The sequence below is a fragment of the Polypterus senegalus genome, chromosome 4 (genome assembly GCF_016835505.1).
Source record: "Polypterus senegalus isolate Bchr_013 chromosome 4, ASM1683550v1, whole genome shotgun sequence".
Classification (NCBI taxonomy): Eukaryota; Metazoa; Chordata; class Cladistia; order Polypteriformes; family Polypteridae; genus Polypterus; species Polypterus senegalus.
In genome coordinates this window covers 207259806-207282368 of record NC_053157.1, presented here as the reverse complement: position 1 = coordinate 207282368, position 22563 = coordinate 207259806, and the positions used below count along the sequence as shown (strand labels likewise).

The window sequence follows — 22563 nt, the reverse complement described above, 5'->3', positions numbered from 1 at the left end:
CAGTTAGAGCATTGAAAACCTGTTTACGACCTTCTAAATACGTTTAACATTATTAGAGCCCTCTAGACATGAAGTAACACCCTTTAGTCAAAAGTTTAAACTGTGCTCCATGACAAGACAGAGACGACCGTTCTTTCTCACAATTAAAAGAATGCAAACATATCTTCCTCTTCAAGGTGCGCCATCAGGAGCAGGGAATGTCAGAGAGAGCGTAAAGTAAACAATCAAAAATCAATAGGGCTGTTGCACTTTTAAGTATGCAAGCACCGTGATAAAGCGGCGCAATGAAGGGATAAATGTGAAGGTAGCCTTTCAGCATTTTTTTACAGGCGCGTCCGTATCTTCTAATCAAACAGCCAATGTGCAAACAGCCCCTCTGCTCACACCCCTTTGTCCGGAGCAGATAATGGGGCCAATCATACGCCTCCCTGATGGTATTGCATGATGGATAAGTATCTGCCTGTATTTCTCAGAGAGAGTGAGAGACAGAGAAAAGCAAACAATGAAAAATCAATACGGGCTGTTGGAGCTTTTAAATGTGCGAAGCAGCACGTGAAGCATATCGTATCTATCATTGAGTAGTTTTATTTAATATGTAATACGTGCTCTGATTTGGTAGCTTCTCAGCCATCCGCCAATAGCGTCCCTTGTATGAAATCAACTGGGCAAACCAACTGAGGAAGCATGTAACATAAATTGAAAGACCCATTGTCCGCAGAAATCCGTGTACCAGCAAAAAAATCTGTGATATATATTTAGATATGCTTACATTTAAAATCCGCGATGGAGTGAAGCCGCAAAAGTCGAAGTGCAATATAGCGAGGGATCACTGTAATAGAAACAATAATAGCAGCCCACCCCTCAAAGCACTAAATGCAGAAAGGACCCAGGGTCAAACCGTCAACTTCTTGATTACAAAGCAACAGTTCTTACCCATGCATGCACCAGTGAAGCAGATATACAGTGGGATGCAAAGGTTTGGGCAACCTTGTTAATAGTCGTTATTTTCCTGTATAAATCGTTGGTTGTTACGATAAAAAGTCAGTTAAATATATCATATAGCAGACACACACAGTGATATTTGAGAAGTGAAATGAAGTTTATTGGATTTACAGACAGTGTGCAATAATTGTTCAAACAAAATCGGGCAGGTGCATAAATTTGGGCACCGTTGTCATTTTATTGATTCCAAAACTTTTAGAACTAATTATTGGAACTCAAATTGGCTTGGTAAGCTCAGCGACCCATGACCTACATACACAGGTGAATCCTATAATGAGAAAGAGTATTTAAGGGGGTCAATTGTAAGTTTCCCTCCTCCTTTAATTTTCTCTGAAGAGTAGCAACATGGGGGTCACAAAACAACTCTCAAATGACCTGAAGACAAAGATTGTTCACCATCATGGTTTAGGGGAAGGATACAGAAAGCTGTCCCAGAGATTTAAGCTGTCTGTTTCCATAGTTAGGAACATATTGAGGAAATGGAAGACCACAGGCTCAGTTCAAGTTAGGGCATGAAGTGGCAGACCAAGAAAGATTTTGGATAGACAGAAGCGACTAATGGTGAGAACAGTCAGAGTCAACCCACAGACCAGCACCAAAGACCTACAACATCATCTTGCAGCAGATGGAGTCACTGTGCATCGTTCAACCATTCAGTGCACTTTACACAAGGAGGTGCTGTATGCGAGAGTGATGCAGAGGAAGCCTTTTCTCCGCCCACAGCACAAACAGAGCCGCTTGAGGTATGCTCAAGCACATTTGGACAAGCCAGCTTCATTTTGGAATAAGGTGCTGTGGACTGATGAAACTAAAATTGAGTTATTTGGGCATAACAAGGGGCGTTATGCATGGAGGAAAAAGAACACAGCATACCAAGAAAAACACCTGCTACCTACAGTAAAATATGGTGGTGGTTCTATCATGCAGTGGGGCTGTGTGGCCAGTGCAGGGACTGGGAATCTTGTCAAAGTTGAGGGACGCGTGGATTCCACTCAGTATCAGCAGATTCTGGAGACCAATGTCCAGGAATCGGTGACAAAGCTGAAGCTGCGCCGGGGCTGGATCTTTCAACAAGACAACGACCCGAAACACTGCTCAAAATCCACTAAGGCATTCATGCAGAGGAACAAGTACAGCGTTCTGGAATGGCCATCTCAGTCCACAGACCTGAATATAATTGAAAATCTGTGGTGTGAGTTAAAGAGAGCTGTCCATGCTTGGAAGCCATCAAACATGAATGAACTAGAGATGTTTTGTAAAGAGGAATGGTCCAAAATACCTTCAACCACAATCCAGACTCTCATGATAGGATAGCAGGCTGTCTGCCCACGGTGGATTGACATATTTGCAAATCAAGGCGCTATTGCTACGCAGTGATGAGGAGGTGCAAGTAAAGTTAAGGTGGCCTGGTATTACGAATATTTTCACAGGCTTCAGGGATTCTGGTGTTAGGAAAGTCCTAGAAAAATTGCAGAAGAACTTGAGTCAGATTCTGATTACAGTTTTGAGTATATCAAGAACGACAATTTTCTGAAGGACCCAATACTGCACTTTGTAAGTATTACTTATAGTATAATTTTGAAGTGTTTTGGCATGCAGCTTTACAGTTTGATCATCATGGGTTTAATTACCATACCTGGAAGCTGTCTGCTGCATGTTCTTCCCTTGGTATTTTTCTCATTTCCAATGTACTGTGCTGGCAACATCTCTTGGCATACTTCTGAGTACCATTATATTGTACCCACACCACTCTGTTCGTTTCATGTGGGCGCTGGTCTTTGAACGTCACTGAATTGCGCTTTGCTAGCTCTCAACGGGGACCACTCATTGATTGAATCACTTTGAAGGGATTCCCACACTTTCAATTGAATATCACTGTATAGCAGCATTGGACACCACCCTAAAATGTAATGTTTCTCTGTATTTAGTGGTAAGGACTGGCATGAAAAATAATTTTGAAAGTAAAGTTTTTGATGAGTATGTAATTATAATGTACATAGTTACAAATTTATTTCTTCTGAGTGATTTTATATATATATATATATATATATATATATATATATATATACACACACATTTAACTGCAACTACAATACTTGTTTTGAGATTGTTTAGTTACAATAGTTTTCCCAGTACTTCATCCACTAATGCCAAAAACCCCTTAAGGCATAAAGAGTTGAATGAACATTTTTGAGGAATAAATTTTTTTTTTCTCTCTATGCAGAAATACATGAAGAAACAGAAAGAGCAATTTCTATCAAACCATGAAGATCCTTCTAATCAGATTTAAAAAAAAAAAGCTCAATTTTTTTTTTTTTTTTTCTTTTTTTTAACTTTGATTTATGGGTCCAAAACAACGTTGTACATTTTGTCTGGGAGCTGTGAAGAAAATAAATATATTTTAAAGAGTCAATGTTGATGTGTACTACAATGATCCAAGCCATGCTTCTTTGATCATATTCTGTGTAGATTTTTACATGTAGTGCACAAATAAAACCTTAACTGTGTTGTTCTGTGGTCTCTTATGTTACTGTGTTTCTTACCCAGAAATGAACTGTGGTAATGAAAGGAATGGGCGGGTAACGAGGCTAATAATCTTTGAGAATCGAAGGCTCTTCTTTGCTATCTATCCATCTTTTATAACCCACTGGTTAAATGTAGATTTGCTGTGAATCATCCCTCGTTGGAGAGCAAGGCAGTCGCACTGGGCACACCCGCATTCACTCACTCGCTCATACCAGGCCAGTTTACAGCCAGCATTGGTTGGACATTTGGGAGGAGACGAAAACACATGTAGACAATATTGAGCGTTTCACACAAGGCTGGCAATTCACCCCAGGACTATGAAGCGGCACTAATCACTGTACCATCGTGCCATGCTTTCTGATGTAGGCATGTCTTAAATATGTGAGTCAAGGGCATTTTTTTTATATAAATTTATTTTGATCATATTTTTACCATTAACAGAAAATAAATTAATCTGAATGGTACTGTACTGCACTAGGTCTCAAAATTGAAGGATATTGAGTACCACGCAGTGACAGCTTCTGAGGTGTTGCCAGGATGGCCGCTCCTTAAGACATTAATATAAACTGAGTTTGGAATCCCTGAAGGCAATTCTTGTTTTCCTACCACCATCCCACCCCCTCCATACTTTCAATTTCAGATTTATAGACTGGGCAGGCGAGACCATCTGCATTGCTCAACTTAACCTTCAATTTATTTTGTAACATGAAATTGCTTCCTCACAGATTTCTGGTTTCCAAGGCCATAGCAGGTTGGCTGTGTGCTTGTGTGGGATTTGCAGTACACTGGCGCCCACCCAGTCATGCGGAATTAAAGAATGTTATTTAGCTCAATAGAAAATGAGTTCATCTAAAATTCCTTTACTTACAGGTGTAAATGTTACTTGCCCAGGTTGCAAAGTGGTTTGTGATAAAGCAGTCAGTGTTGACCAGCACAGTAATAAAAGCAATTGTACTTAAAGGTAGCAGTCATGTTAGCTGGTTAAACCTCTTTATTGATGATATTAAGCAATAGCCTTTAACATTACATCAACTCCAGATTTTGCAATATATGGTAGTGCATTTATGATTAACAATGTTTATAGAATTTGAAAGAAATCGGTAATACTGTTTGTAATATGTTGTGCCATATTCTTTGTTTTTGTTTTGTTTTTTTAATTAAAACATGGTGGTCTCTCCTTCACAGCTGGGTAATGTTTCTGTGTTGCTTTTTCTATGACTCCTGAGGACACAGGTTGTGTCATTGTGAAGGAAAGGAAAGATGCATAATACATATGAATTAACATGGACAGATTAGAGAACATTGAGGGTTAAAGCAGACTAACACACAACTTGCACACTCAGTCTGTGAGGGAGCAGCACTGACCCGACTAAGTAAATGGTTCTGGTGTAATGGAAGGAAAAGGAAAGCACCCAAGGTAGACTACTGATTTTCCTCCATGAAGCTTTTTACAACAAAACAAAGGGTGCAGCAGTGTGATTCTACGTTAATCAAGATGGCTGTAACAATGGGAGTTATTTTGAAATCATCCTGTCCCTGACCTTGAATTGCTTATTATAAGCTGTAAGCAGTTTTATTTACTGTGTGAGTTTTCCTTATTAATTCTAGCTGGGTTTTAAATTTAGCCTTGCGTGAATGCTCATGAAGTGCAGTGGGGACTCGCTGATGTGATCTCGGAGACAACCTGAACTTGCACATCATTATTTTGGTGGTTTTAATCAGGTCCTCCCTAAATATCAACAGCAAATGAAATGCCCTACCAGAGATGGAAGTATTGTAGATCACTGATGTGCAGCCTCGAGCATTACCAGTTGAGGTTTAAGTAGTGCCACACCAAACCTTGTAGGAATAAAAGTACACCAACTTCCAAGATGGGCGCTTACTGTTTTGGGTTGAAGGCCATCGCAGAGATTTTATAATGGCCAGTGTGGGTTCCTCTGCAGGTGTTCGGTTTCACACGCTGGTGTCCTTCGCAGGCGGTTTAAGGTGTGGGGCGCCTGCAGGGCCGTCTTAATGCATGGGCACGATGCTAATCTCTGTATGTTGTGGCTTGCTGAGTGTTTGTGTGGTACGGGCCCCAGTGCACTGCTTTAAGACGGCCCTGTGTGCCAGGAAGAAAAAGCTGCCATTTACCTTTGTACCTGGGTAGATGAGGAGCCTGTATTCTAAGCAAATGAGGTTTACTTACTGGAGCGCCGGCGGCCTGTGTCCTTGAGCTCAATGCGACTGGCCGGGGTTTGATTTTTAAATAGAAATTGCTCAGGGAGTATCTTGGCATGTGCTGTGAATATGCCCATGTCTTCCTGGGTAGATGGGGGTGGCGAATTGGCATGATAATGATGCTAGTTATACCTAAGAAGTTGCCAGTCATCAGTGGACCTAAAGACGAGGTGGGGATAAGCACTGCTGATCTTTTGAGAGAGCAGTTCTTCTTCTTGATGGTTTTGCACATATTTATCTCTGAGTGCTACTTTTGGTTGAGGCATGTATACATATCATAGTTTTTACAAATATGTATATATGTTGGAATAGTTTTTGTTTGTGTATTATACAGTTGTGCTTAAGTTTTGAATCCTTTAGAATTTTCTATATTTCTGCATAAATGACCTAAAACATCATCAGATTTTCACTCAAGTCCTAAAAGTAGATGAAGAGAAACCAGTTAAGCAAATGAGACAAAAATATTATACTTGGTCATTTATTTATTGAAGAAAATGATTGAATATTTTTCTTGTTTTGAACTTTTCCTGTATTTTTTTTCCCCTTTTGAGAAGCTTCCTGAGCCAGGGATAAAGAAGAAAGACTTAATTTTTTGGTGTGTGTATTTTTTGTATCTTAACTGTAGGAGGGTACTGTACTTACTGTAAATACAATTTTGTTTGTTTCTCTTTGATTTTTGATTGTCGGTGCTGGAGAACTGTGACACAAAGTCCACCTGACATTGCTGTGGTTTTGTTGTTCAGCAGTCACGTAAATAAACTTGCACCTTTCACCCTGCAATTGTGGATCTGTGTCTGTTGTCTCCTCTGATCCCATTCGGCTCATGAACTGTGAGATGTCCAGCGTGTAGGTTGGGACCAGTTTCCCATTATGCAGGATATGACATGCAGTTATTAAGGATGATTGTCATGCCTTCTCCAATGCCCCCCTTGACTATTTCCAATTGTGACTATTCTAAGATTCATCTTATTCCTGCTTACAAACAAAAGCTAAAAACTGTAAAGTCAGTAAAAAGAACAGTTAAAGTGGACCAACATTTATTTGTACAGCAGATGTTCTTACTGGCACAGTGGCGCAATGGGTAGCCTTGCCACCTCGCAGTTAGGAGACCCGGGTTTGCTTTCCGGGTCCTCCTTGCGTGGAGTTTGCATGTTCTCCCCGTGTCTGCGTGGGTTTCCTCCCACAGTCCAAAGACATGCAGTTAGGTGCATTGGCGATCCTAAATTATTCCTAGTGTGTGCCCTGTGGTGGGCTGGTGCCCTTCCCAGGGTTTGTTTCCTGCCTTGTGCCCTGTGTTGGCTGGTATTGGCTCCAGCAAACCCCCATGACCCTGTAGTTAGGATATAGCGGGTTGGATAATGGATGGATGTTGTTACAGACCGTGTACAGTAGCTCAAAGCGCTTTACAAGACGTCAAAGAGATTGTTACATAACAAAAACAATTAAGTATAGGCAATAATATTCAAAAATATGAAACACCCCAAATAGGCATTGAGGAAAATTAAAAAAAACCCCATTCTGCAGGGGTTCTAAGGCCTAAAGACGGCTTTGCCCCAACTAGGCATTTTAAACCAAACCAGCAAAGGCAACAGAGGAGCCTCAGGACGGCGCTGCCTTCAAAGCCGCCACCTCCGACATGCAGATATGCTGAAGCTATAACTTCATATATTTTGTGAAGAGATTTGTATTCCAATAAGACCAATTGTAAAGCTTTAGTTCACCACAGAGCAGCTCCAGTGACTGTGCTTTCAGAACTGGCAGTTGTGAGGAATACAGGAAGGCCAAGTATATCTGGAAGGAAGGGATCAAAAGTGTGAGAAGAAAGTCCTCTGATAAGCTGCAGGAACAACTGTCTTAAGATGGCAGCACATCAGTCTGTTGAGACCTTAAACAGATCACTGACTACAAGAAACAAACATCAAACAGCTAACGAGTTAAAGACACAAATCTGCTGGACCTGATAATCTCACTGTTAATTACTTGACACTTTTTTTTCCTCAGCTTCTATCAGGTCATCACTGCAAAGACATCTGTAGCTTATTCAAACAGCTGCAGGCCTGCTCCATATTCCCCTTCCATCCTCAAGCACTGAGCAGACTAGTTGTCCACAGTATTTACAGACATTTTCAAGCAGTGTCTTAATCTGTCCACTGTCACTGCCTGCTTCAAGACTCTCCTATCATTCTAGTAGCAAAAACGAGAACAACTCCAAAGATCTTGCGCCTAAATGACTACAGCCCAGTAGCCTTAACCTCTGCAAACTGAAGGAATGTGGCATTCATAGAGAGCCAAGGAGCGCTCTGGTCTGAGTGTCGCTTACCAACACCTGGACAAGCCAGGGGCCGATGTGAGGGTCTTGTTTGTGGACTTTAGTTCTGCTTTCAGCACAATCATCCGAGAGCTCCTAGATAAGAAAGTCACCCTGTCATTGGATCACACGCCTTCTTACAGATTGGAAGCTGGGCAGCCATCTATCTGAAGCGGTCTGACCCATTAACCCTTTGCACTGCTGTACCACAGGGACGTGTCCTTTCCCCGCTGCTCTTCTCATTTTATACGAATGACTGCACCTCTGACAATTCGTATGTCAAACTTTTTTTGAATTTGCAGATGGCATCACACTAATATGCCTCATTTTAACCAACGATGAGTCCTTCTACAGACGAGGTGAAAAATCTGTCATTGTGTTGCAGCCATAATAATCTGGACCTTAACATTCAAAAAGCTCAGGAGATGATCATAGATTTTAGGAAACAGTCACCTGCTGACCTGTCACTTGCTGTAAATACCGAAAACCTTAAGTGGGGCAGTAACATCACATGCATTATTAAGAAAGCCCAGCAGAGAAGGTTCTTTTAGCATCTGCTGAGGGCATTCAATCTCCATCAAGGAATACTGGTCCAATTCTACAGAGCCATCAGCGAGTCCATTCTGACCTCATCTAGAACTGTCTGGTTTGGTGCTGCCTCTGTTCAGGCTAAGGCTAATCTGCAGCACATCATCAGGGCCTGTGAAACGATCATAGACTTACCTTACCACACATTGGTGGTCCTATACGAGTCCAGGATCAAGAAGAGCGCCGTAAGGATCTGACTCGTCCAGGGCATCATCTGCTCCACAAAGTGCAGGAAAACCTAAAACAACATGTCACCTAAACATTTTTTCCCACGTGAACTTATTTTTTTTCAGTAATCAGGTCTGAGCTTCTACTCGGTATCTACAAGTATGTATACCTGCATGCTAGACTGCCTGGACATTTCAATTCTATCTCTGTGTTGTCCTTGTATGTTGCACCGATGCAATCAGGACAAATTCCTAGTATGCATTAGAATGGCTGGCCAATGAAGTGTACACTAGGATTACATACGGATTTGGTTTCCTCTCTCCAGTGAAAATCTGAAGGTCTAAACAGTTATGTGAAAGAAACGCAACGAAAGCTATGGGGATGATTAATGTAAGTCATGCATAGAACAATTTTGTCAATTCCAAGCTTTCGAGGCAACTCAGGCCTCGTCTTCAGGCAAGATGTAATGATGCTTATCTTGGCTGCCACCAACCACACCTGACATCGCCCTGGTGAAGCAGCTGATTTGATGTGTGGCTTTGCTATGTTAAAACCTTTTTTCAGAAGAGCTGAAGCTCTTCTAAACAACCCTTGAAGTACACAGTGGAACCTCGGTTCACGAACGTCTCGGACCACGTACAAGTCAGGTTACGACCAAAAAGTTCACCAAACTTTTGCATCTGTTCACAGTCACACACTCGGGTGACGAACAAGCCAGTTTCCCTTGATGTTCGTACGCGCCCATGATTTCCGCACGTGTTCGGTCTGTCCCTGTGCATTTGAGAGAGCGAGAAGGCAGTTAAAGAAGGCACCGGGCTTGTTTTTAAAGAGACGACAAGGTTAGTCTTCTCTGTTCAAGGTTTTCTCAGTGTTATTCGATGTTTTTACATTTAGTTTACTACTACACTGTGCATTCTGTGGTATCATTAACTATTTTTGTGCTTAAAAAAAAAAAAAAACACTTACTTACAGCTCGTACAGTCCAGAACAGATTAATTGTATTTACATACAATCCTATGGGGGGAAATTAATTTGGGTCGTGACCAAATCGGGTGGCGACCAGAGTTTTGAAACGAATAACGGTCGTGACCCGAGGCTCCACTGTACCTCCAATATCCCATTATACACAGGATCACTCTTTCCTTTATCTCATTTTCTTCATACTCTTCCCCCTGTTCATGGCTAGCCTCTTTATATTCAGGAAGGATACGTTATCTCACGAAATTTACCACAGTGAGGCAGCCTAGAGTATTTCTTTTTACTTCTACATGTCTCAAAATACAATTCAAATCGTACCAAGATGAGCTGAATCGATGGTTGAGCACTTCATTTTCTTAGGAGCATTTTCTATGCGTTTTGAATGTCCTTGCATTTTCAGTACATAGCTAGAGTTTTATACAGGACCTCTTTCACTTCCCACCACAGCAGGGTGGAGCGACACGCCTCCCGCCTAACCCTATAGGCCGTTTGAGAGACGAAGACACGCCTCCTGGGAGTGGAAATCAGTAACAGGGTGGGGAGGGCTTTAGACATCATCAGTTAGGGTTGTCGTCCCGCCCCCTTATTACCCCTCATTTTCATAAATCATATTTTGGGGTGGTGCTTAAGGTCATCAGTTTCTCTAACTTTAAAATGACACTTGTTTGCAGAGATAAGATGAGCATGTTTTTTGTTTTGTTTTTTTTTTAACTTTTTATTAATAATTATTTATCCATCTGTCTATCCTCAAAAAACAACCTACTGTTTACAGGCTGCTCAATGCAAAGATTACTCATACATTTGTTTTTTAATTTTCTTTAGTAATGCAACTTCTAGAAATATAATTGATACACGAACCTGAAACTTGTCACGCGTGTCAGTCGTGTTCTTTTCAAACATAACATTGATGTTCAAGTAGCAATGACTGTGAGATTCTTCCCTGCAATCCAAACTGCCTAAATATATTGGAAAAGCTGGAAAAAGAAAATAGCAGTCAGTACCACTATACACAGAAGCTGACATATTTTTTAAATAACTTCTGTTTACTTGCATTTAATGCTGCTTTTTTAAAGTGCCCCATAAAAGTAGTTGTGCCCTTGTAAATGAACACTTCCTGGAGAATATTTACTTACCCGGGACATAATGGGTGATAAAGACCGCAGTATTCTGTGCACTGGGTCACAGTTTGTCCAGTTTTGATAATGGAATTGTACATCTGAAAATGCTTAAGTATGAGTGAGCATTATGTTAACCTTTGATAAAACTGCTGCTACTACTAATAAATACCGCTACTCCACGTAACTGTTTGATTCCCAGTTTACAATGCAACACTACAAAAAAAAGAGTTCATATAAGATTTAAATATCAAAATGTTTGGCATAAATTAAATTATATTGAAAAAGGAAATTTATTTAATTGAAACTATATTATAAAAGAATAATTGAGAACTGTATAGTATTTTGCGCTACTAGAATGCAAACAAGTTAGCTTAATAATGTTTAATTGTCTTTGCATTACAATTCTACCTAGAAAAGTGCATTTCTATTAAGAATATTGTTCACTAAAATCTTGACTTGTGAACAGATTGAAAAGGCACTTAACTGTTTACTTTTTATCTTCTGCTCCCATTTGCTACTCCACAAATAAAGTTTCTCATGTTTTTCTAAGCCTAAAAACAAAAATAAGCCTAACTTCTAGACAGAATCTGAGAATTTACGAGGAGCAAGTACCCCCTAAATCATGTGAGAAAGGCTGTGACATGCTGCTGTCTAACCATTTGACATAAAGCTACAATCTGATTGGTCGTACAGCGGAGCTGCTGAATCGTGGAGCTGTGGAGGTGACCTCGAGTACCTGGCTGCAGGAGGGCCCAGACTGCTTACAAGCCCCAAGATGCTTCTCAAGGTAACAAGGGGCAGCGGGCAGCAGTCAGTACATTCATTCTTCCATATCTCCTCCAGAACAGGTCAAATCCGGTTGGGAAGCATTCACTGATACAGCATGTTGCCGCACCCACCACACGATGAAACAACTCAGGATCCTGGTTGACAACCTCCAAGACCAATGCACAGTCCAGTCCCACTGACCATCAATCTGCCACATCTAGATGTTACGTGGGCATCCCCTTGGCCTGGTCCAGCTGCTTGGGTCCTCAACATTGAGGATTCTGTGAGCCAGATCACCCTTGGGAATCCGTGAAGGTGTTGTCCCTTATTCAGGACTCCGTGAGCAACCGGGAAAGTGGTATTCTCCAAAGAGAACCGGGAAAGTGGTATTCTCCAAAGAGACACGGTACCAAAGGAGTCCAGTCTTCACCTCAGGTCACTGGATAGCATCCATGTCTCACAACCATATAGCAAGACAGGAAACACCAGGGGCCTTATGCATAACACCATGAGTCAAATTTTCAATAAAATATGGTGTACAGAAAAAAGTGGAAATGTGCGTATGCACAAAAAAATTCAGATGCACAAAACTGTATGTGGTAATGTACAGAACAAAAATTAGAAAAAAGTTGTCTCTGTCCAAATATTTATGGACCTAACTGTACATCAGTGTTGTTTTTGACACCATGGACCATAAGGTGCATACTAATTCAGCGTGAACAGGAACACTCAATAAAACTGAATAAAAAAAATCAAATGACGGTGAGATATGAAGAAGGCAGATTCCCCAGAGTCTGTGTGTCAGCTTTTATCCCTCAGATGAGAGGATGTCCAGTTCCGTTGTCTCAAAACACCACTCACCTCTCCAGTTACTCCCAGTTTCAAATAAAAACTAACAGCGTCAGATCCCAGGGAGGGGGGGGCGGTAATATGTATTGTGATCATGATTTAGAGAGAATAAAAGTGAAAAAAAGGTAACTTTTACAAGTTAGGTACTAGAAATGTACACGGTCTGTTACAGACACAAGCCAAGTGTATGTGTGGACTGTATAATATTAACAATACGAGCAGCTCACTACTGAAAACAGCATATTAGGAGTGAGTTAGGATCGAACAGGGACTCTTGATTACAACTCAGCAAATGTTACAGCTACGCCACGGAAGCTGTTGTATCGTCCTTGAACCTTTTGTGAAAGTGTTTATTTGATCTTTGGACTTCAGGCTTCACACACTCTATAGTTTATGCCTACATTTTGTAACATTTACTACTAAAATATGAAAAAGTTTCTGTTTTGGCAATGTGTTTACACAGATTGCTGTAGAAACGGAACACACATGAAATGCATGTGTTCCAAATAACGACATATTATTTCCACTCTAAACCTCCAGCAGTTCAGTCACTCCCAGATAATCAAACAAGGCTCGAGCTGGGAGAACTTCGTGAACGTTCTGTGACGGTGGGGGATGGAATAGCAGGCTGCTTGCTGCAGGCCCCAGTCTGTCAGGATTGGTAATTGGATTTCAGCCGCCATTATCACAAACACAGGCACCCCACAGGGATGCGTCCTCAGCCCCATCCTCTACACCCTGTTCACCCACGACTGTGTCGCCTCCCACAAAGATAACATCATCCTAAAGTTTGCAGACGACACCGTAGTGATAGGACTCATCACTGGTGGGGATGAGGCAGCCTACAGGAGGGAGGTGGACAGTCTGGCATCATGGTGTGAGGACAACAACCTCACCCTCAACACAAACAAGACGAAGGGGATGATAGTGGATATGAGGAAGGAGAGGAGACCTCACCGGCCACTGTTCATCCAAGGGCTTGAAGTGGAGAGGGTGAGCAGCATTAAATACCTGGACGTCTACATCAATGAGGACCTCACTTGGACACTTAACACCACACAGCTGGTCAAGAGGGCTCAACAGCGGCTGTACTCTCTGAGGAGGCTGAGGAAGTTAGGTATGTCGACTAAGATCCTCAGCAACTTTTACAGCTGCATTGCTGAGAGCATCTTGACCAGCTGCATCACCGTGTGGTACGGCAACACTACTGCTATGGACCACAAACGCCTGCAGAGAGTGGTAAAGACTGCTGAGAAGATCACCAGGACCATAATGCCCTCTCTGCAGAGCATCTACTACTGCAGAGTCCGAAGGAGAACTGCCTCGATCCTCAGGGACCCCACCCACCCCCAACACGAACTGGCAGGAGGTACAGAAGTATGAAATGCAGGACTTCCAAGCTAAAGAACTCTTTCTTTCCCAAGGCCATTAGACTCCTAAATAACTGACTGGAGTTTATAACCATGGTTCACCTCATTCTGTCTACCTCACACAACAGTATTTGACTTGTCCATCACACACCTACCTGCACATTACACTTTATACTTCTATTCTGTTTTTTAAACTTTATGCTGCCTCTATTACTTATTATCTATCGACTACTTACTATTTATGTTTACCTTTATACATTGGTTTTGGCATTTGGTGTGGACAGCAAAGAAAGAATTTAATTGTACAGGGAAACGTGTTTCCTTACTGTGCATATGACAATAAACTTTAAACTTGAACTATTTATTGGTTTAAGCAGTGGTATAAACAACAAAAGAAAGTTGATCGAGTGACAGAGTGACAGAAAAACTCAATAGTTCAGAAAGTTGCACAGTGGCCGAAATAAAAAAAAAGAAGTGGTCAGATATCGAAGTTGCCAAGAAAAGGCGAGTTGTAGCCCACCGTCTGAGCATCATATGGAAGCGTATTAGCGTACAGAGAGAAAAAAATAAGGACACGGTTAAAGAAAAAAGGTAAAAATATTCATTTCAATCCCATAGTTTATTTTGTTATTAAAGCAGAACATTGTAAATTTAATCTTAAAGTCATTTAATTTATTAGTTTCTCAGATCTCATAGAAACTAAAATAGCACATTAAATGCTTTGTATTCTATGTGTTCTTCTACCTGTATGTGCTCTATGTGTGTGAATCACTATGTGCATCTTAAACTGGCTTTCTCTTACGCCAACAGGACACAGAATACATTATATTTTAGGTACTAAGAGGTATACTTGATATCATTTTCAGGATGATAGGAATTAAAGCGTGTATTAAACATGAGTACACAGTGGCACAGTGATAGTGACAAGCTGGTCTCCCACCTAGAGATTGTTCCTAGCCCCCACAAGATGCTTGCTGCGCCATGTGCGACCCTCAATCTCTTTCAAATGTAAACCCCCAATTGATGTCCTTCCTTTTCTTTCTCCAAGTAACCAATTGCCACACAATAATCTCTTTAATAAATGTCAAGCTATCTGTAAGCTTAGAACGCCGATTCTTCAAAAGTTTTAAGGAACATTGAAATATCTTCGTTGTACATGTTTAATTATTCCATTCATCAACGGTTTAGACATGGAGACTGTTAGGAGTACCAAGTTTCTCGGTGTGCACATAACTGAGGAACTTACATGGACACATAACACCTCATCACTAATCAAGAAAGCCCAGCAGAGACTACACTTCCTGAGACGGCTGAAGCGAGCAAGTCTTCCCCCTTCCAGCCTCGCCATGTTCTACAGAGGCACCATTGAGAGTGTTCTGACCAGCTGCATCACTGTCTGGTATGGCAACTGCAACATATCTGACCGGAAGAACCTGCAAAGGATAGTGAAGACAGCAGAGAACATTATTGGGGTGCCTCTCCCTTCACTACAGGACACATTTTACAAACGCAGTGTCCAGCATTGTGCAGGACCCCTTACACCCCTCACATGGACTTTTCACACTTCTGCCATCCAAGAGAAGATACTGCAGCATCAAAGCCAGATCTGCAAGGCTGCAGGAGAGTTTTTACCCCCAAGATGTCAGACTCCTTAACACCAGGCTCCACCTGGGATCTTCCACACTGCCTCAACCACCTCTAAAAAAACACTTTACTGCAAAGACGAGTGGACATGTAGAAAAAAACTGAAAATCTCATACTGACCTTTAAGTATTTGATACTCTTGATATCCTTCTGCTGTGAAACATTATAACCTTTCATTGTTTACACTTCTTAAACAACTATTATCATACACTGATAATTTCTGTATCATCAGTATCTATTATTCATTAATTATATTACATATCTATTGACTATATTTATTTATCTAGATTGCAAATACAATACATTGCATCAATGTTCATATTGCTAACTACACATCAATATTGCTGCTACTTCTTTGTCTTGTCTTTGCGCAATGTCTCGTCTTGTTTGTGTTTTTAATTTATTATTTGCACGTCATGTTGTTACTCTGTGGACCCTGAGCTTCGCATTTTTGTCTATCTGTATACTTGTATATGATTGAGATGACAAATTTAATTTTGACTTGATCTATTCATCCAGGGTCACGACTTAAAAGCCAGTCGTCATCATCTGTAAATATGTGCTCTCTTCTAATGATATGAATTGAATTCCTTTATTGTTATTGTATGGTACAATGAGATTCAATATGCAAATCCTCCATAAAATTATTTTACTATAAAATAATAAAATAACAATAATAATAATGCAATAAAATAAACAATGAAAAATATACAATATGTAAGCATAAGTGGCTCAGGTTGTGCAATATTACAACTGTAGTGCAAGTTTAAAGTGAGGTAATTGTACTAATAAGTACAAACGGTTCTACAGAGAGCACTTGATGGACTGATTGAGTGTGTTTAGAGCTCAATGAAACTACGTCTGAACCACCAGGTCCCAACAGGAAAGGTTCTGAAGCATTTGACGTATGAAAACAGTTCAAATAGACTGTGCGCATGGCTGAGGCAGCGTATGCTTGATGCTGTATCCTGATAATCCTCTTTTCTATCAGCTCATGTAGAGCTGTGATTCCACACTCAGATGCAGTGGGTTAAATACTCTGAGTGGTGCACCAAGATTAACAACGCTAAAGCAGCTATGGGATTTGGAATAGTTTGGCAATTCCGTGCACAATTATATTGTTACAGGTTGATTACAATCAGATGCCTTAAATTAAAAATGATATGCAGTTCATTTCATTGCACTTGATAAAACCACTTCAGGGATGTGAATCTAAAAAAATAAAGGGAAACCACACAGGAACAGTAACACTGCTTTGACGCTGGGTGCCGGCAGTTTTTTTTTAAAACAAGCTGAAAACTTGCATACGCAGAGGTTAAGACTGCTGTGAGAATGTGCGTGGCTTTACGCCAAGTTTAGTTTTTATACATCGCGATACAAGAATGGAAACGGGTGTATGCAATATTTTTGTATGTACACACCATTTATAGATGAGGCACCACATATCCCTTTCCATCTACTATTGACATCCCATGCTCTCCCTATTTGTCTACTGACTTCATAGGAAGAGTCACTAGAGACATGAATGTCACTGCCAAGGTAAGTAAATCTCTTAACATGGTCGACACTCTCTCTGCAGACAGACACACTGCTGATGGCTGTGCCCAAGAGGTCATTAAAGGCGTGCCTGTTGGTTTTTATCCAGGACACTTGCAAGCCTAGACACACACTCCTCGCTCAGTCTCTCAAGAGCCCTGATCAGAGCATCCATTGACTCTACGAAGGTCACCGCATCATTGGCAAAGTCAAGATCAGTGAATCTTTCCTCACCAACAGATGCCCCACAGCTGCTGAACCCCACGCCACTATAGAACACCCAATCCATGCACGCATTGAACAGAGTAGGAGCAAGAACATACCCCGATGAACCCAAAATCAACTGGGAAAAATACAGGTTCTCCCCCCACTCTGCACAGCTGTCACAGTACCAGTGTACTAGTGCCGACCTTGATATCTAGCAACTTCAGGACAATCCAACAAAGTCTCAGGATGTCGCACAGGGCAGCTTAATCAAATGCTTTATAAAAATCAACAAAGGCTGCAAAGAAACTCTGCTGATATTCGTGTTTGTGCTCCATGAGGACATTGTGCCAGGATGTGGTCAATGGTGGACTTCATAGGCATAAAACCAGACTGCTCCCATCACTGGTAGGTGAGCAAGTGATCATGGATTCTGCTGAAGGTGACCCTAGCAAGGACCTTACCCGGCACCAAAAGCAGTATTTTCCCCCATAGTTGCTGCAATCCAGGTGATCGCCCTTCCCTTTCCAAATTGGGACGGCAAATCCTGTTTTCCAGTCAGTTGGGATGATGCCAGTCTCTCATCTCAAATGGAAGCAAAGATTGCTTACAATGCCAGGAGGACATCCTTACCACCAGCCTGGAGAAGTTCACCCCGGATACCACAGATCCCTGCAGCCTTCCTTACCCTCAGCTGGTTCACCACCTGTGCAATCTCAGTGAGATGGGGTGGTTCACAGCTAATTGGAGGATCAGCCTCAAGAGCCATAGACCCAGCGGTATCCAATGTCCTAGCCAGAGGATCAGCTTTAAACAGCTGCTCAAAATAGCCACCCCAGCAGGTCACAATAGCAGCATCATTTGTAAGGACTGTTCCATAACTTGCCCTGACTGTGACTGTCCAGGGAACTGATTCTGATGTGCGTAATGCTTTGATTCCTCTGTAAGCAGGACGTGGGCCACTAGACCTTAGATGATGTATCTCCTGCTCACAGATTCTTCCTTATCTGCCATCAGAGCCCTCACAGCCATCCCTCACAGGTCCTGGTACAGACTGGCATTGCCATCAAGCTGTGCGCTGTGATGATATCCTGGGTGCCCTGCAAGATGAAACACCTCCTTCTGGGCACACTGGTAACACAATAACCTTCAGGGTCTTGTCATGGATGCTCTCCCACATCACATTACAATTAGCAGTCGCACCCAAGTCTGAAAATTCCTCACACAAACTGTGTGCAAACACATTAGAAACAGCCTCATTCTCCTAGTAGGTGGTAGCCTACTGGACCTAAGCTGGATCATCAGAGTAGCAACAATAAGTCTATGGTCAGAATTCATAAACTTGGCACTTCTGTGCACCCTGCAGTTCTGTAGGAGCCTCTAGTGTCTGCCCACAAGAATGTGACCGATCTCCTTCACCACACCACCAGTATTGGAGTACCAAGTCCAACGATGTGGCTCAGGGTGCTGGAAACAGGATCCAGTGATCCACAGCCCCTGACTTTTAGCAAAGTCAAGGAACATGGAGCTTTATTCACCATGGTCATCAAACCCATGGGGACCAACACAATCCTAATAGCAAGCCCTGTCAGTGCCAGCAGTCGCACTGAAATCACCCATGTCTAAAGGAGTGTCACCTCGTGGTCACCCATCAACCACAGAATGAAGCCATAAATAAAATGTCTCCCTCACTTACTCCAGTCAGTGCATACACTGAAACAACAGATAAGGCACCCAGAGAGCACATTAATATGAGTCTCATAATACGCTCGTTGAAAGGAGTGACATTTGAAACACCATCAGAAGGAGTTGATCTGCCATTGCAATAGCTACTCCCTGAATATGACAGCCATCAGAGCTACAAGACCAATAAAAGGTGTGCCCAACCTACAGAGACCTGGCCAATGAAGAGTTTATGAAGAGGAAGATGATCATCATGCCGGAAAGACAAGATGTTCCACGTGCCTACCTGGATGGGCCACCTCAAACTGGCACCTGAGTGCTGCCGTATAGCGGCCGATGCTTCAGCACCACACCAGTTCTGATCCCCAACAGGCCTGACCCCATTGGCTCTACAATAGTTTTGACTGTTTTAGGGATGAGGCTTCTAAGGGCTCTCCCCCATCCCTTTCATAATGTAAGCCGCCTTTTTATGTTGGTTAGAGTTACTCCTACAGAGAGGATTCTTGTCTGCCGTTTCAGAACTGCGTAAAGTTGTTACAGTTTCTGGAGTGCCGATCTTGCCACCAATCCTCAAGTTTTCCCTGTAAGTTGGAGGACCGTTTAACGTCTCCTCAGAACATTTGCCAAAATACAATACAAAAAAATTCTTAGGATAGAGTGAATAATTTAGTAATCAGAAACTACAGTGGTGAAGGCTAGATTGAATGAAATATTAAATACTTCCAGTGTTAACAAGACAACGCCAAGGTCAGAAGATTCCTACTTGATTTTATTTTCTCTACTTCGTATATCTAAACTAGTTTAGACTAAAAAGTCATTCTGTCCATGCTGGACCCTCATTCAATTATTTGTATAAGTTCAAGTGTAGCATCTGCAATGGAGCAGAGGAAGTGCTGGCGAGACAAAGGAGGGCAAAGCAGGTGCCGCAATGCTAGAGAGGTGACAGAATGACACAGCCCGTGTGCTTATGGCAGTGAGTCCTCCATACCAGGGGTTCCTTGGGGGCTCCCTTTGGCGCAGAATTTCCTCCAAACCATCTTCTATTAAATGAACTCGCATTCCTAGGTAAACTGTTATTGTCAAGTTATTGTCTAGTTATACTGTCACTCCAGAAATTACAAGTTAGTTATGATTGAATGAAACAAGAATGAAACAATGAAATGTCTGAATGAAACAATAATCTTTGTGTTAGATTTAATTTATACAATTTTGTTCTTTTTAATCTTCTGATTATTTAAGCCAGTATTTACTAACACGGGCAGAAGTTAGCACTGGAATTGCTGTCCTTATCCATTCATTTTTGTTAGTCCTGGGGTCTGCTTGCTTATCGTGATTTGGATGCAATCAAGAGAGCAAACCCAAAGAGTTAAAACGAAAATGACAACACAAAGTTTAATATCTATTGATATAAAACAAAAAAAAAATCTTAATTGTTTGGCTAAGCGTATATTTGACTATATGCTTTTAAGATGAGTCCTACTTAATAATGATGAGTGTAAGAGCCATTTTCCTAGTTCTGCACAATCTATGGGAGGTTCCTATAACCTCTGTTTACTGAATTGCGTTGGTATATCTTCCCATTTCTAACAGCCTTTAGTAAACTTTATTCTCCAGTTAGTGACAGCCTTGCCTTGAGTAAGGTATGGAAGGCATATGGTTTTAAACTGTGCCTGGGCACATGCCAATGTGCCAACCGGCCTATGGGCCTTTTGAGTGTGTGAAGTAAATATGTAAGAAAACAGCACTTCATTCACGCGCTGTGCCGAATGCTTAAAGCATACAGAAGAGGAATTTAAGAATATTTAAGTAGAGAAGAAGAAGTAAAGAACTTTTAAGTACAGAAATAACTAAAGTTTCTCAAGAAAAGCTAAGTTTAAGACAAGATACATATTTTCCCTTTTTTTGCCTTTTATTCTACGTGTGTAACTATTTTTTCTTTTATTCTTGTGTGGATTATTTGCTTTTTAACTTTCACTAAATATTTTCAAAACAAACTTTTGGACTGTGAGATTTCTTTAGACACGCGTTTTACCCGTGCTTGACCATACCTTATTTCGGCAGCTACAATGAGCACTATAATTAATGATCAAGACTGGAAAATGACACTAGAGGGATATGACACTTAATGACCCAATTACTGTATATATACTTACATGTATTTTTTATACTTATTAGATATTGTCACGCTTGGGTCACAGATTTGCACAGAAACACAGGAGATTGTAGAGACAGGAACTTTGTTCAAACACAGCAAACAAGCATATGTCTCTTTTTTAGAAGTAAAATGAACTCCATGTAAAGACGAGGTGACAGTTCCGTCTCTCAATTAAAAGAAAGCAAAAACATCTTCCTCATCATGGGGGTGCACGTGAGGAGCGGGACCACCAACAGGAGCAGAAGATGTCTGGAGGAGGAGCGAGAGACAAAGCAAAGAGCCAAAAGGGACAGGTGCTGTTCAGGCTATTAAGTATGCGAAGTGCCATGCGAGGAGCACATCACGCGACAGAGCAACAGCACCAGTCCAACAAGTAAGGGAGCAAAGAGGGGGTAAACGGTATTTATTCCCATTGTATCAGCGTTTAAGAGGGGGTTTTGGAGAAGCGTCCGTGTCTTCTAGGGGTGCATTCAGCCCCCCTGTTCACAATATATTTTCATATTTATACATACTTTTGATTACTTAATGTTAGACTCATGTTATTTATCCATTGTACCGTGCGAAACGAACTGTGATGTTTAAAGGGCACAGCAGAGAGCTAACTTGCACTCCTGCCGTTTTTCTTACCAAAGTTGGACTAGATGGGCTCCCGAAGTTAAGTTGCAGGTGATAATATCTTCACTGATACTTAGGTACACTAGAGAAATTCATGGGATAACTGGCCTTCTCTCTAAAATACTAGAAAAAGTAGTCGCCAGTCAGCTTCAGTCACACCATACGCATTACAATTCATTTGAGAAAGTCCAGTCTGGTTTTCGCACTGGTCATAGTACAGAAACTGCACTAACACGGGTTGTAAATGACATTCTGATATCCTCTGATGAAGGAAACTCCACTGTAATTATGTTGTTGGACTTAAGTGCAGCATTTGACACCATTGACCATTCTATTTTACTGCACAGGCTAGAAAACGATGTTGGGCTTACAGGCACTATGCTCGCTTGGTTCAGTTCTTATTTATCAAATCGATTCCAGTATGTACAGAAATGTGCTGACAGTACTCCATCATTATACACAGAAGTTCAATATGGTGTCCCGCAGGGCTCAGTACTGGGACCTTTACTGTTTTCACTTTACATGCTTCCACTGGGATCTCTCATTAGGAAACATAATGTTAATTTTAACTGTATGCAGATGACACCCAGTTATACCTTTCATTTAAATCAAATGAAGTTTCTCCGATGTTGTCTTTAATTAGTTGTGTTAGTGAATTAAAGGAATGGATGAATGAGAACTACTTGTCTTTAAATACAGATAAAACAGAGATGTTAATTGTTGGAGGGAATGACGCTGATCACAGCAATATTTTGTCATCATTTAACTCAGTTGGAATCCCAATTAATTTTACTGAATCAGCCCGCAATCTAGGAGTTATCTTTGACTCTA

General features: G+C 41.4%; 1 protein-coding gene across 8 annotated transcripts in view; it reads left to right on the top strand.

Annotated features, from left to right (window-relative positions):
- znf638 (zinc finger protein 638) overlaps positions 1-21993 on the top strand; it is a 244564-nt gene extending 222571 nt beyond the window's left edge. For 7 of the 8 annotated variants that reach the window (XM_039751905.1, XM_039751903.1, XM_039751906.1 and 4 more), the window contains one exon: positions 3227-4710. In XM_039751905.1, the coding sequence (XP_039607839.1) occupies positions 3227-3292 (66 nt within the window). In that variant the 3' untranslated portion in view covers positions 3293-4710. Of the gene's footprint in view, positions 1-3226; positions 4711-21239 lie in introns of those variants that run through there. The other variant, XM_039751902.1, reaches the window with a different exon arrangement.
- Positions 21994-22563: the final 570 nt, after the last annotated feature.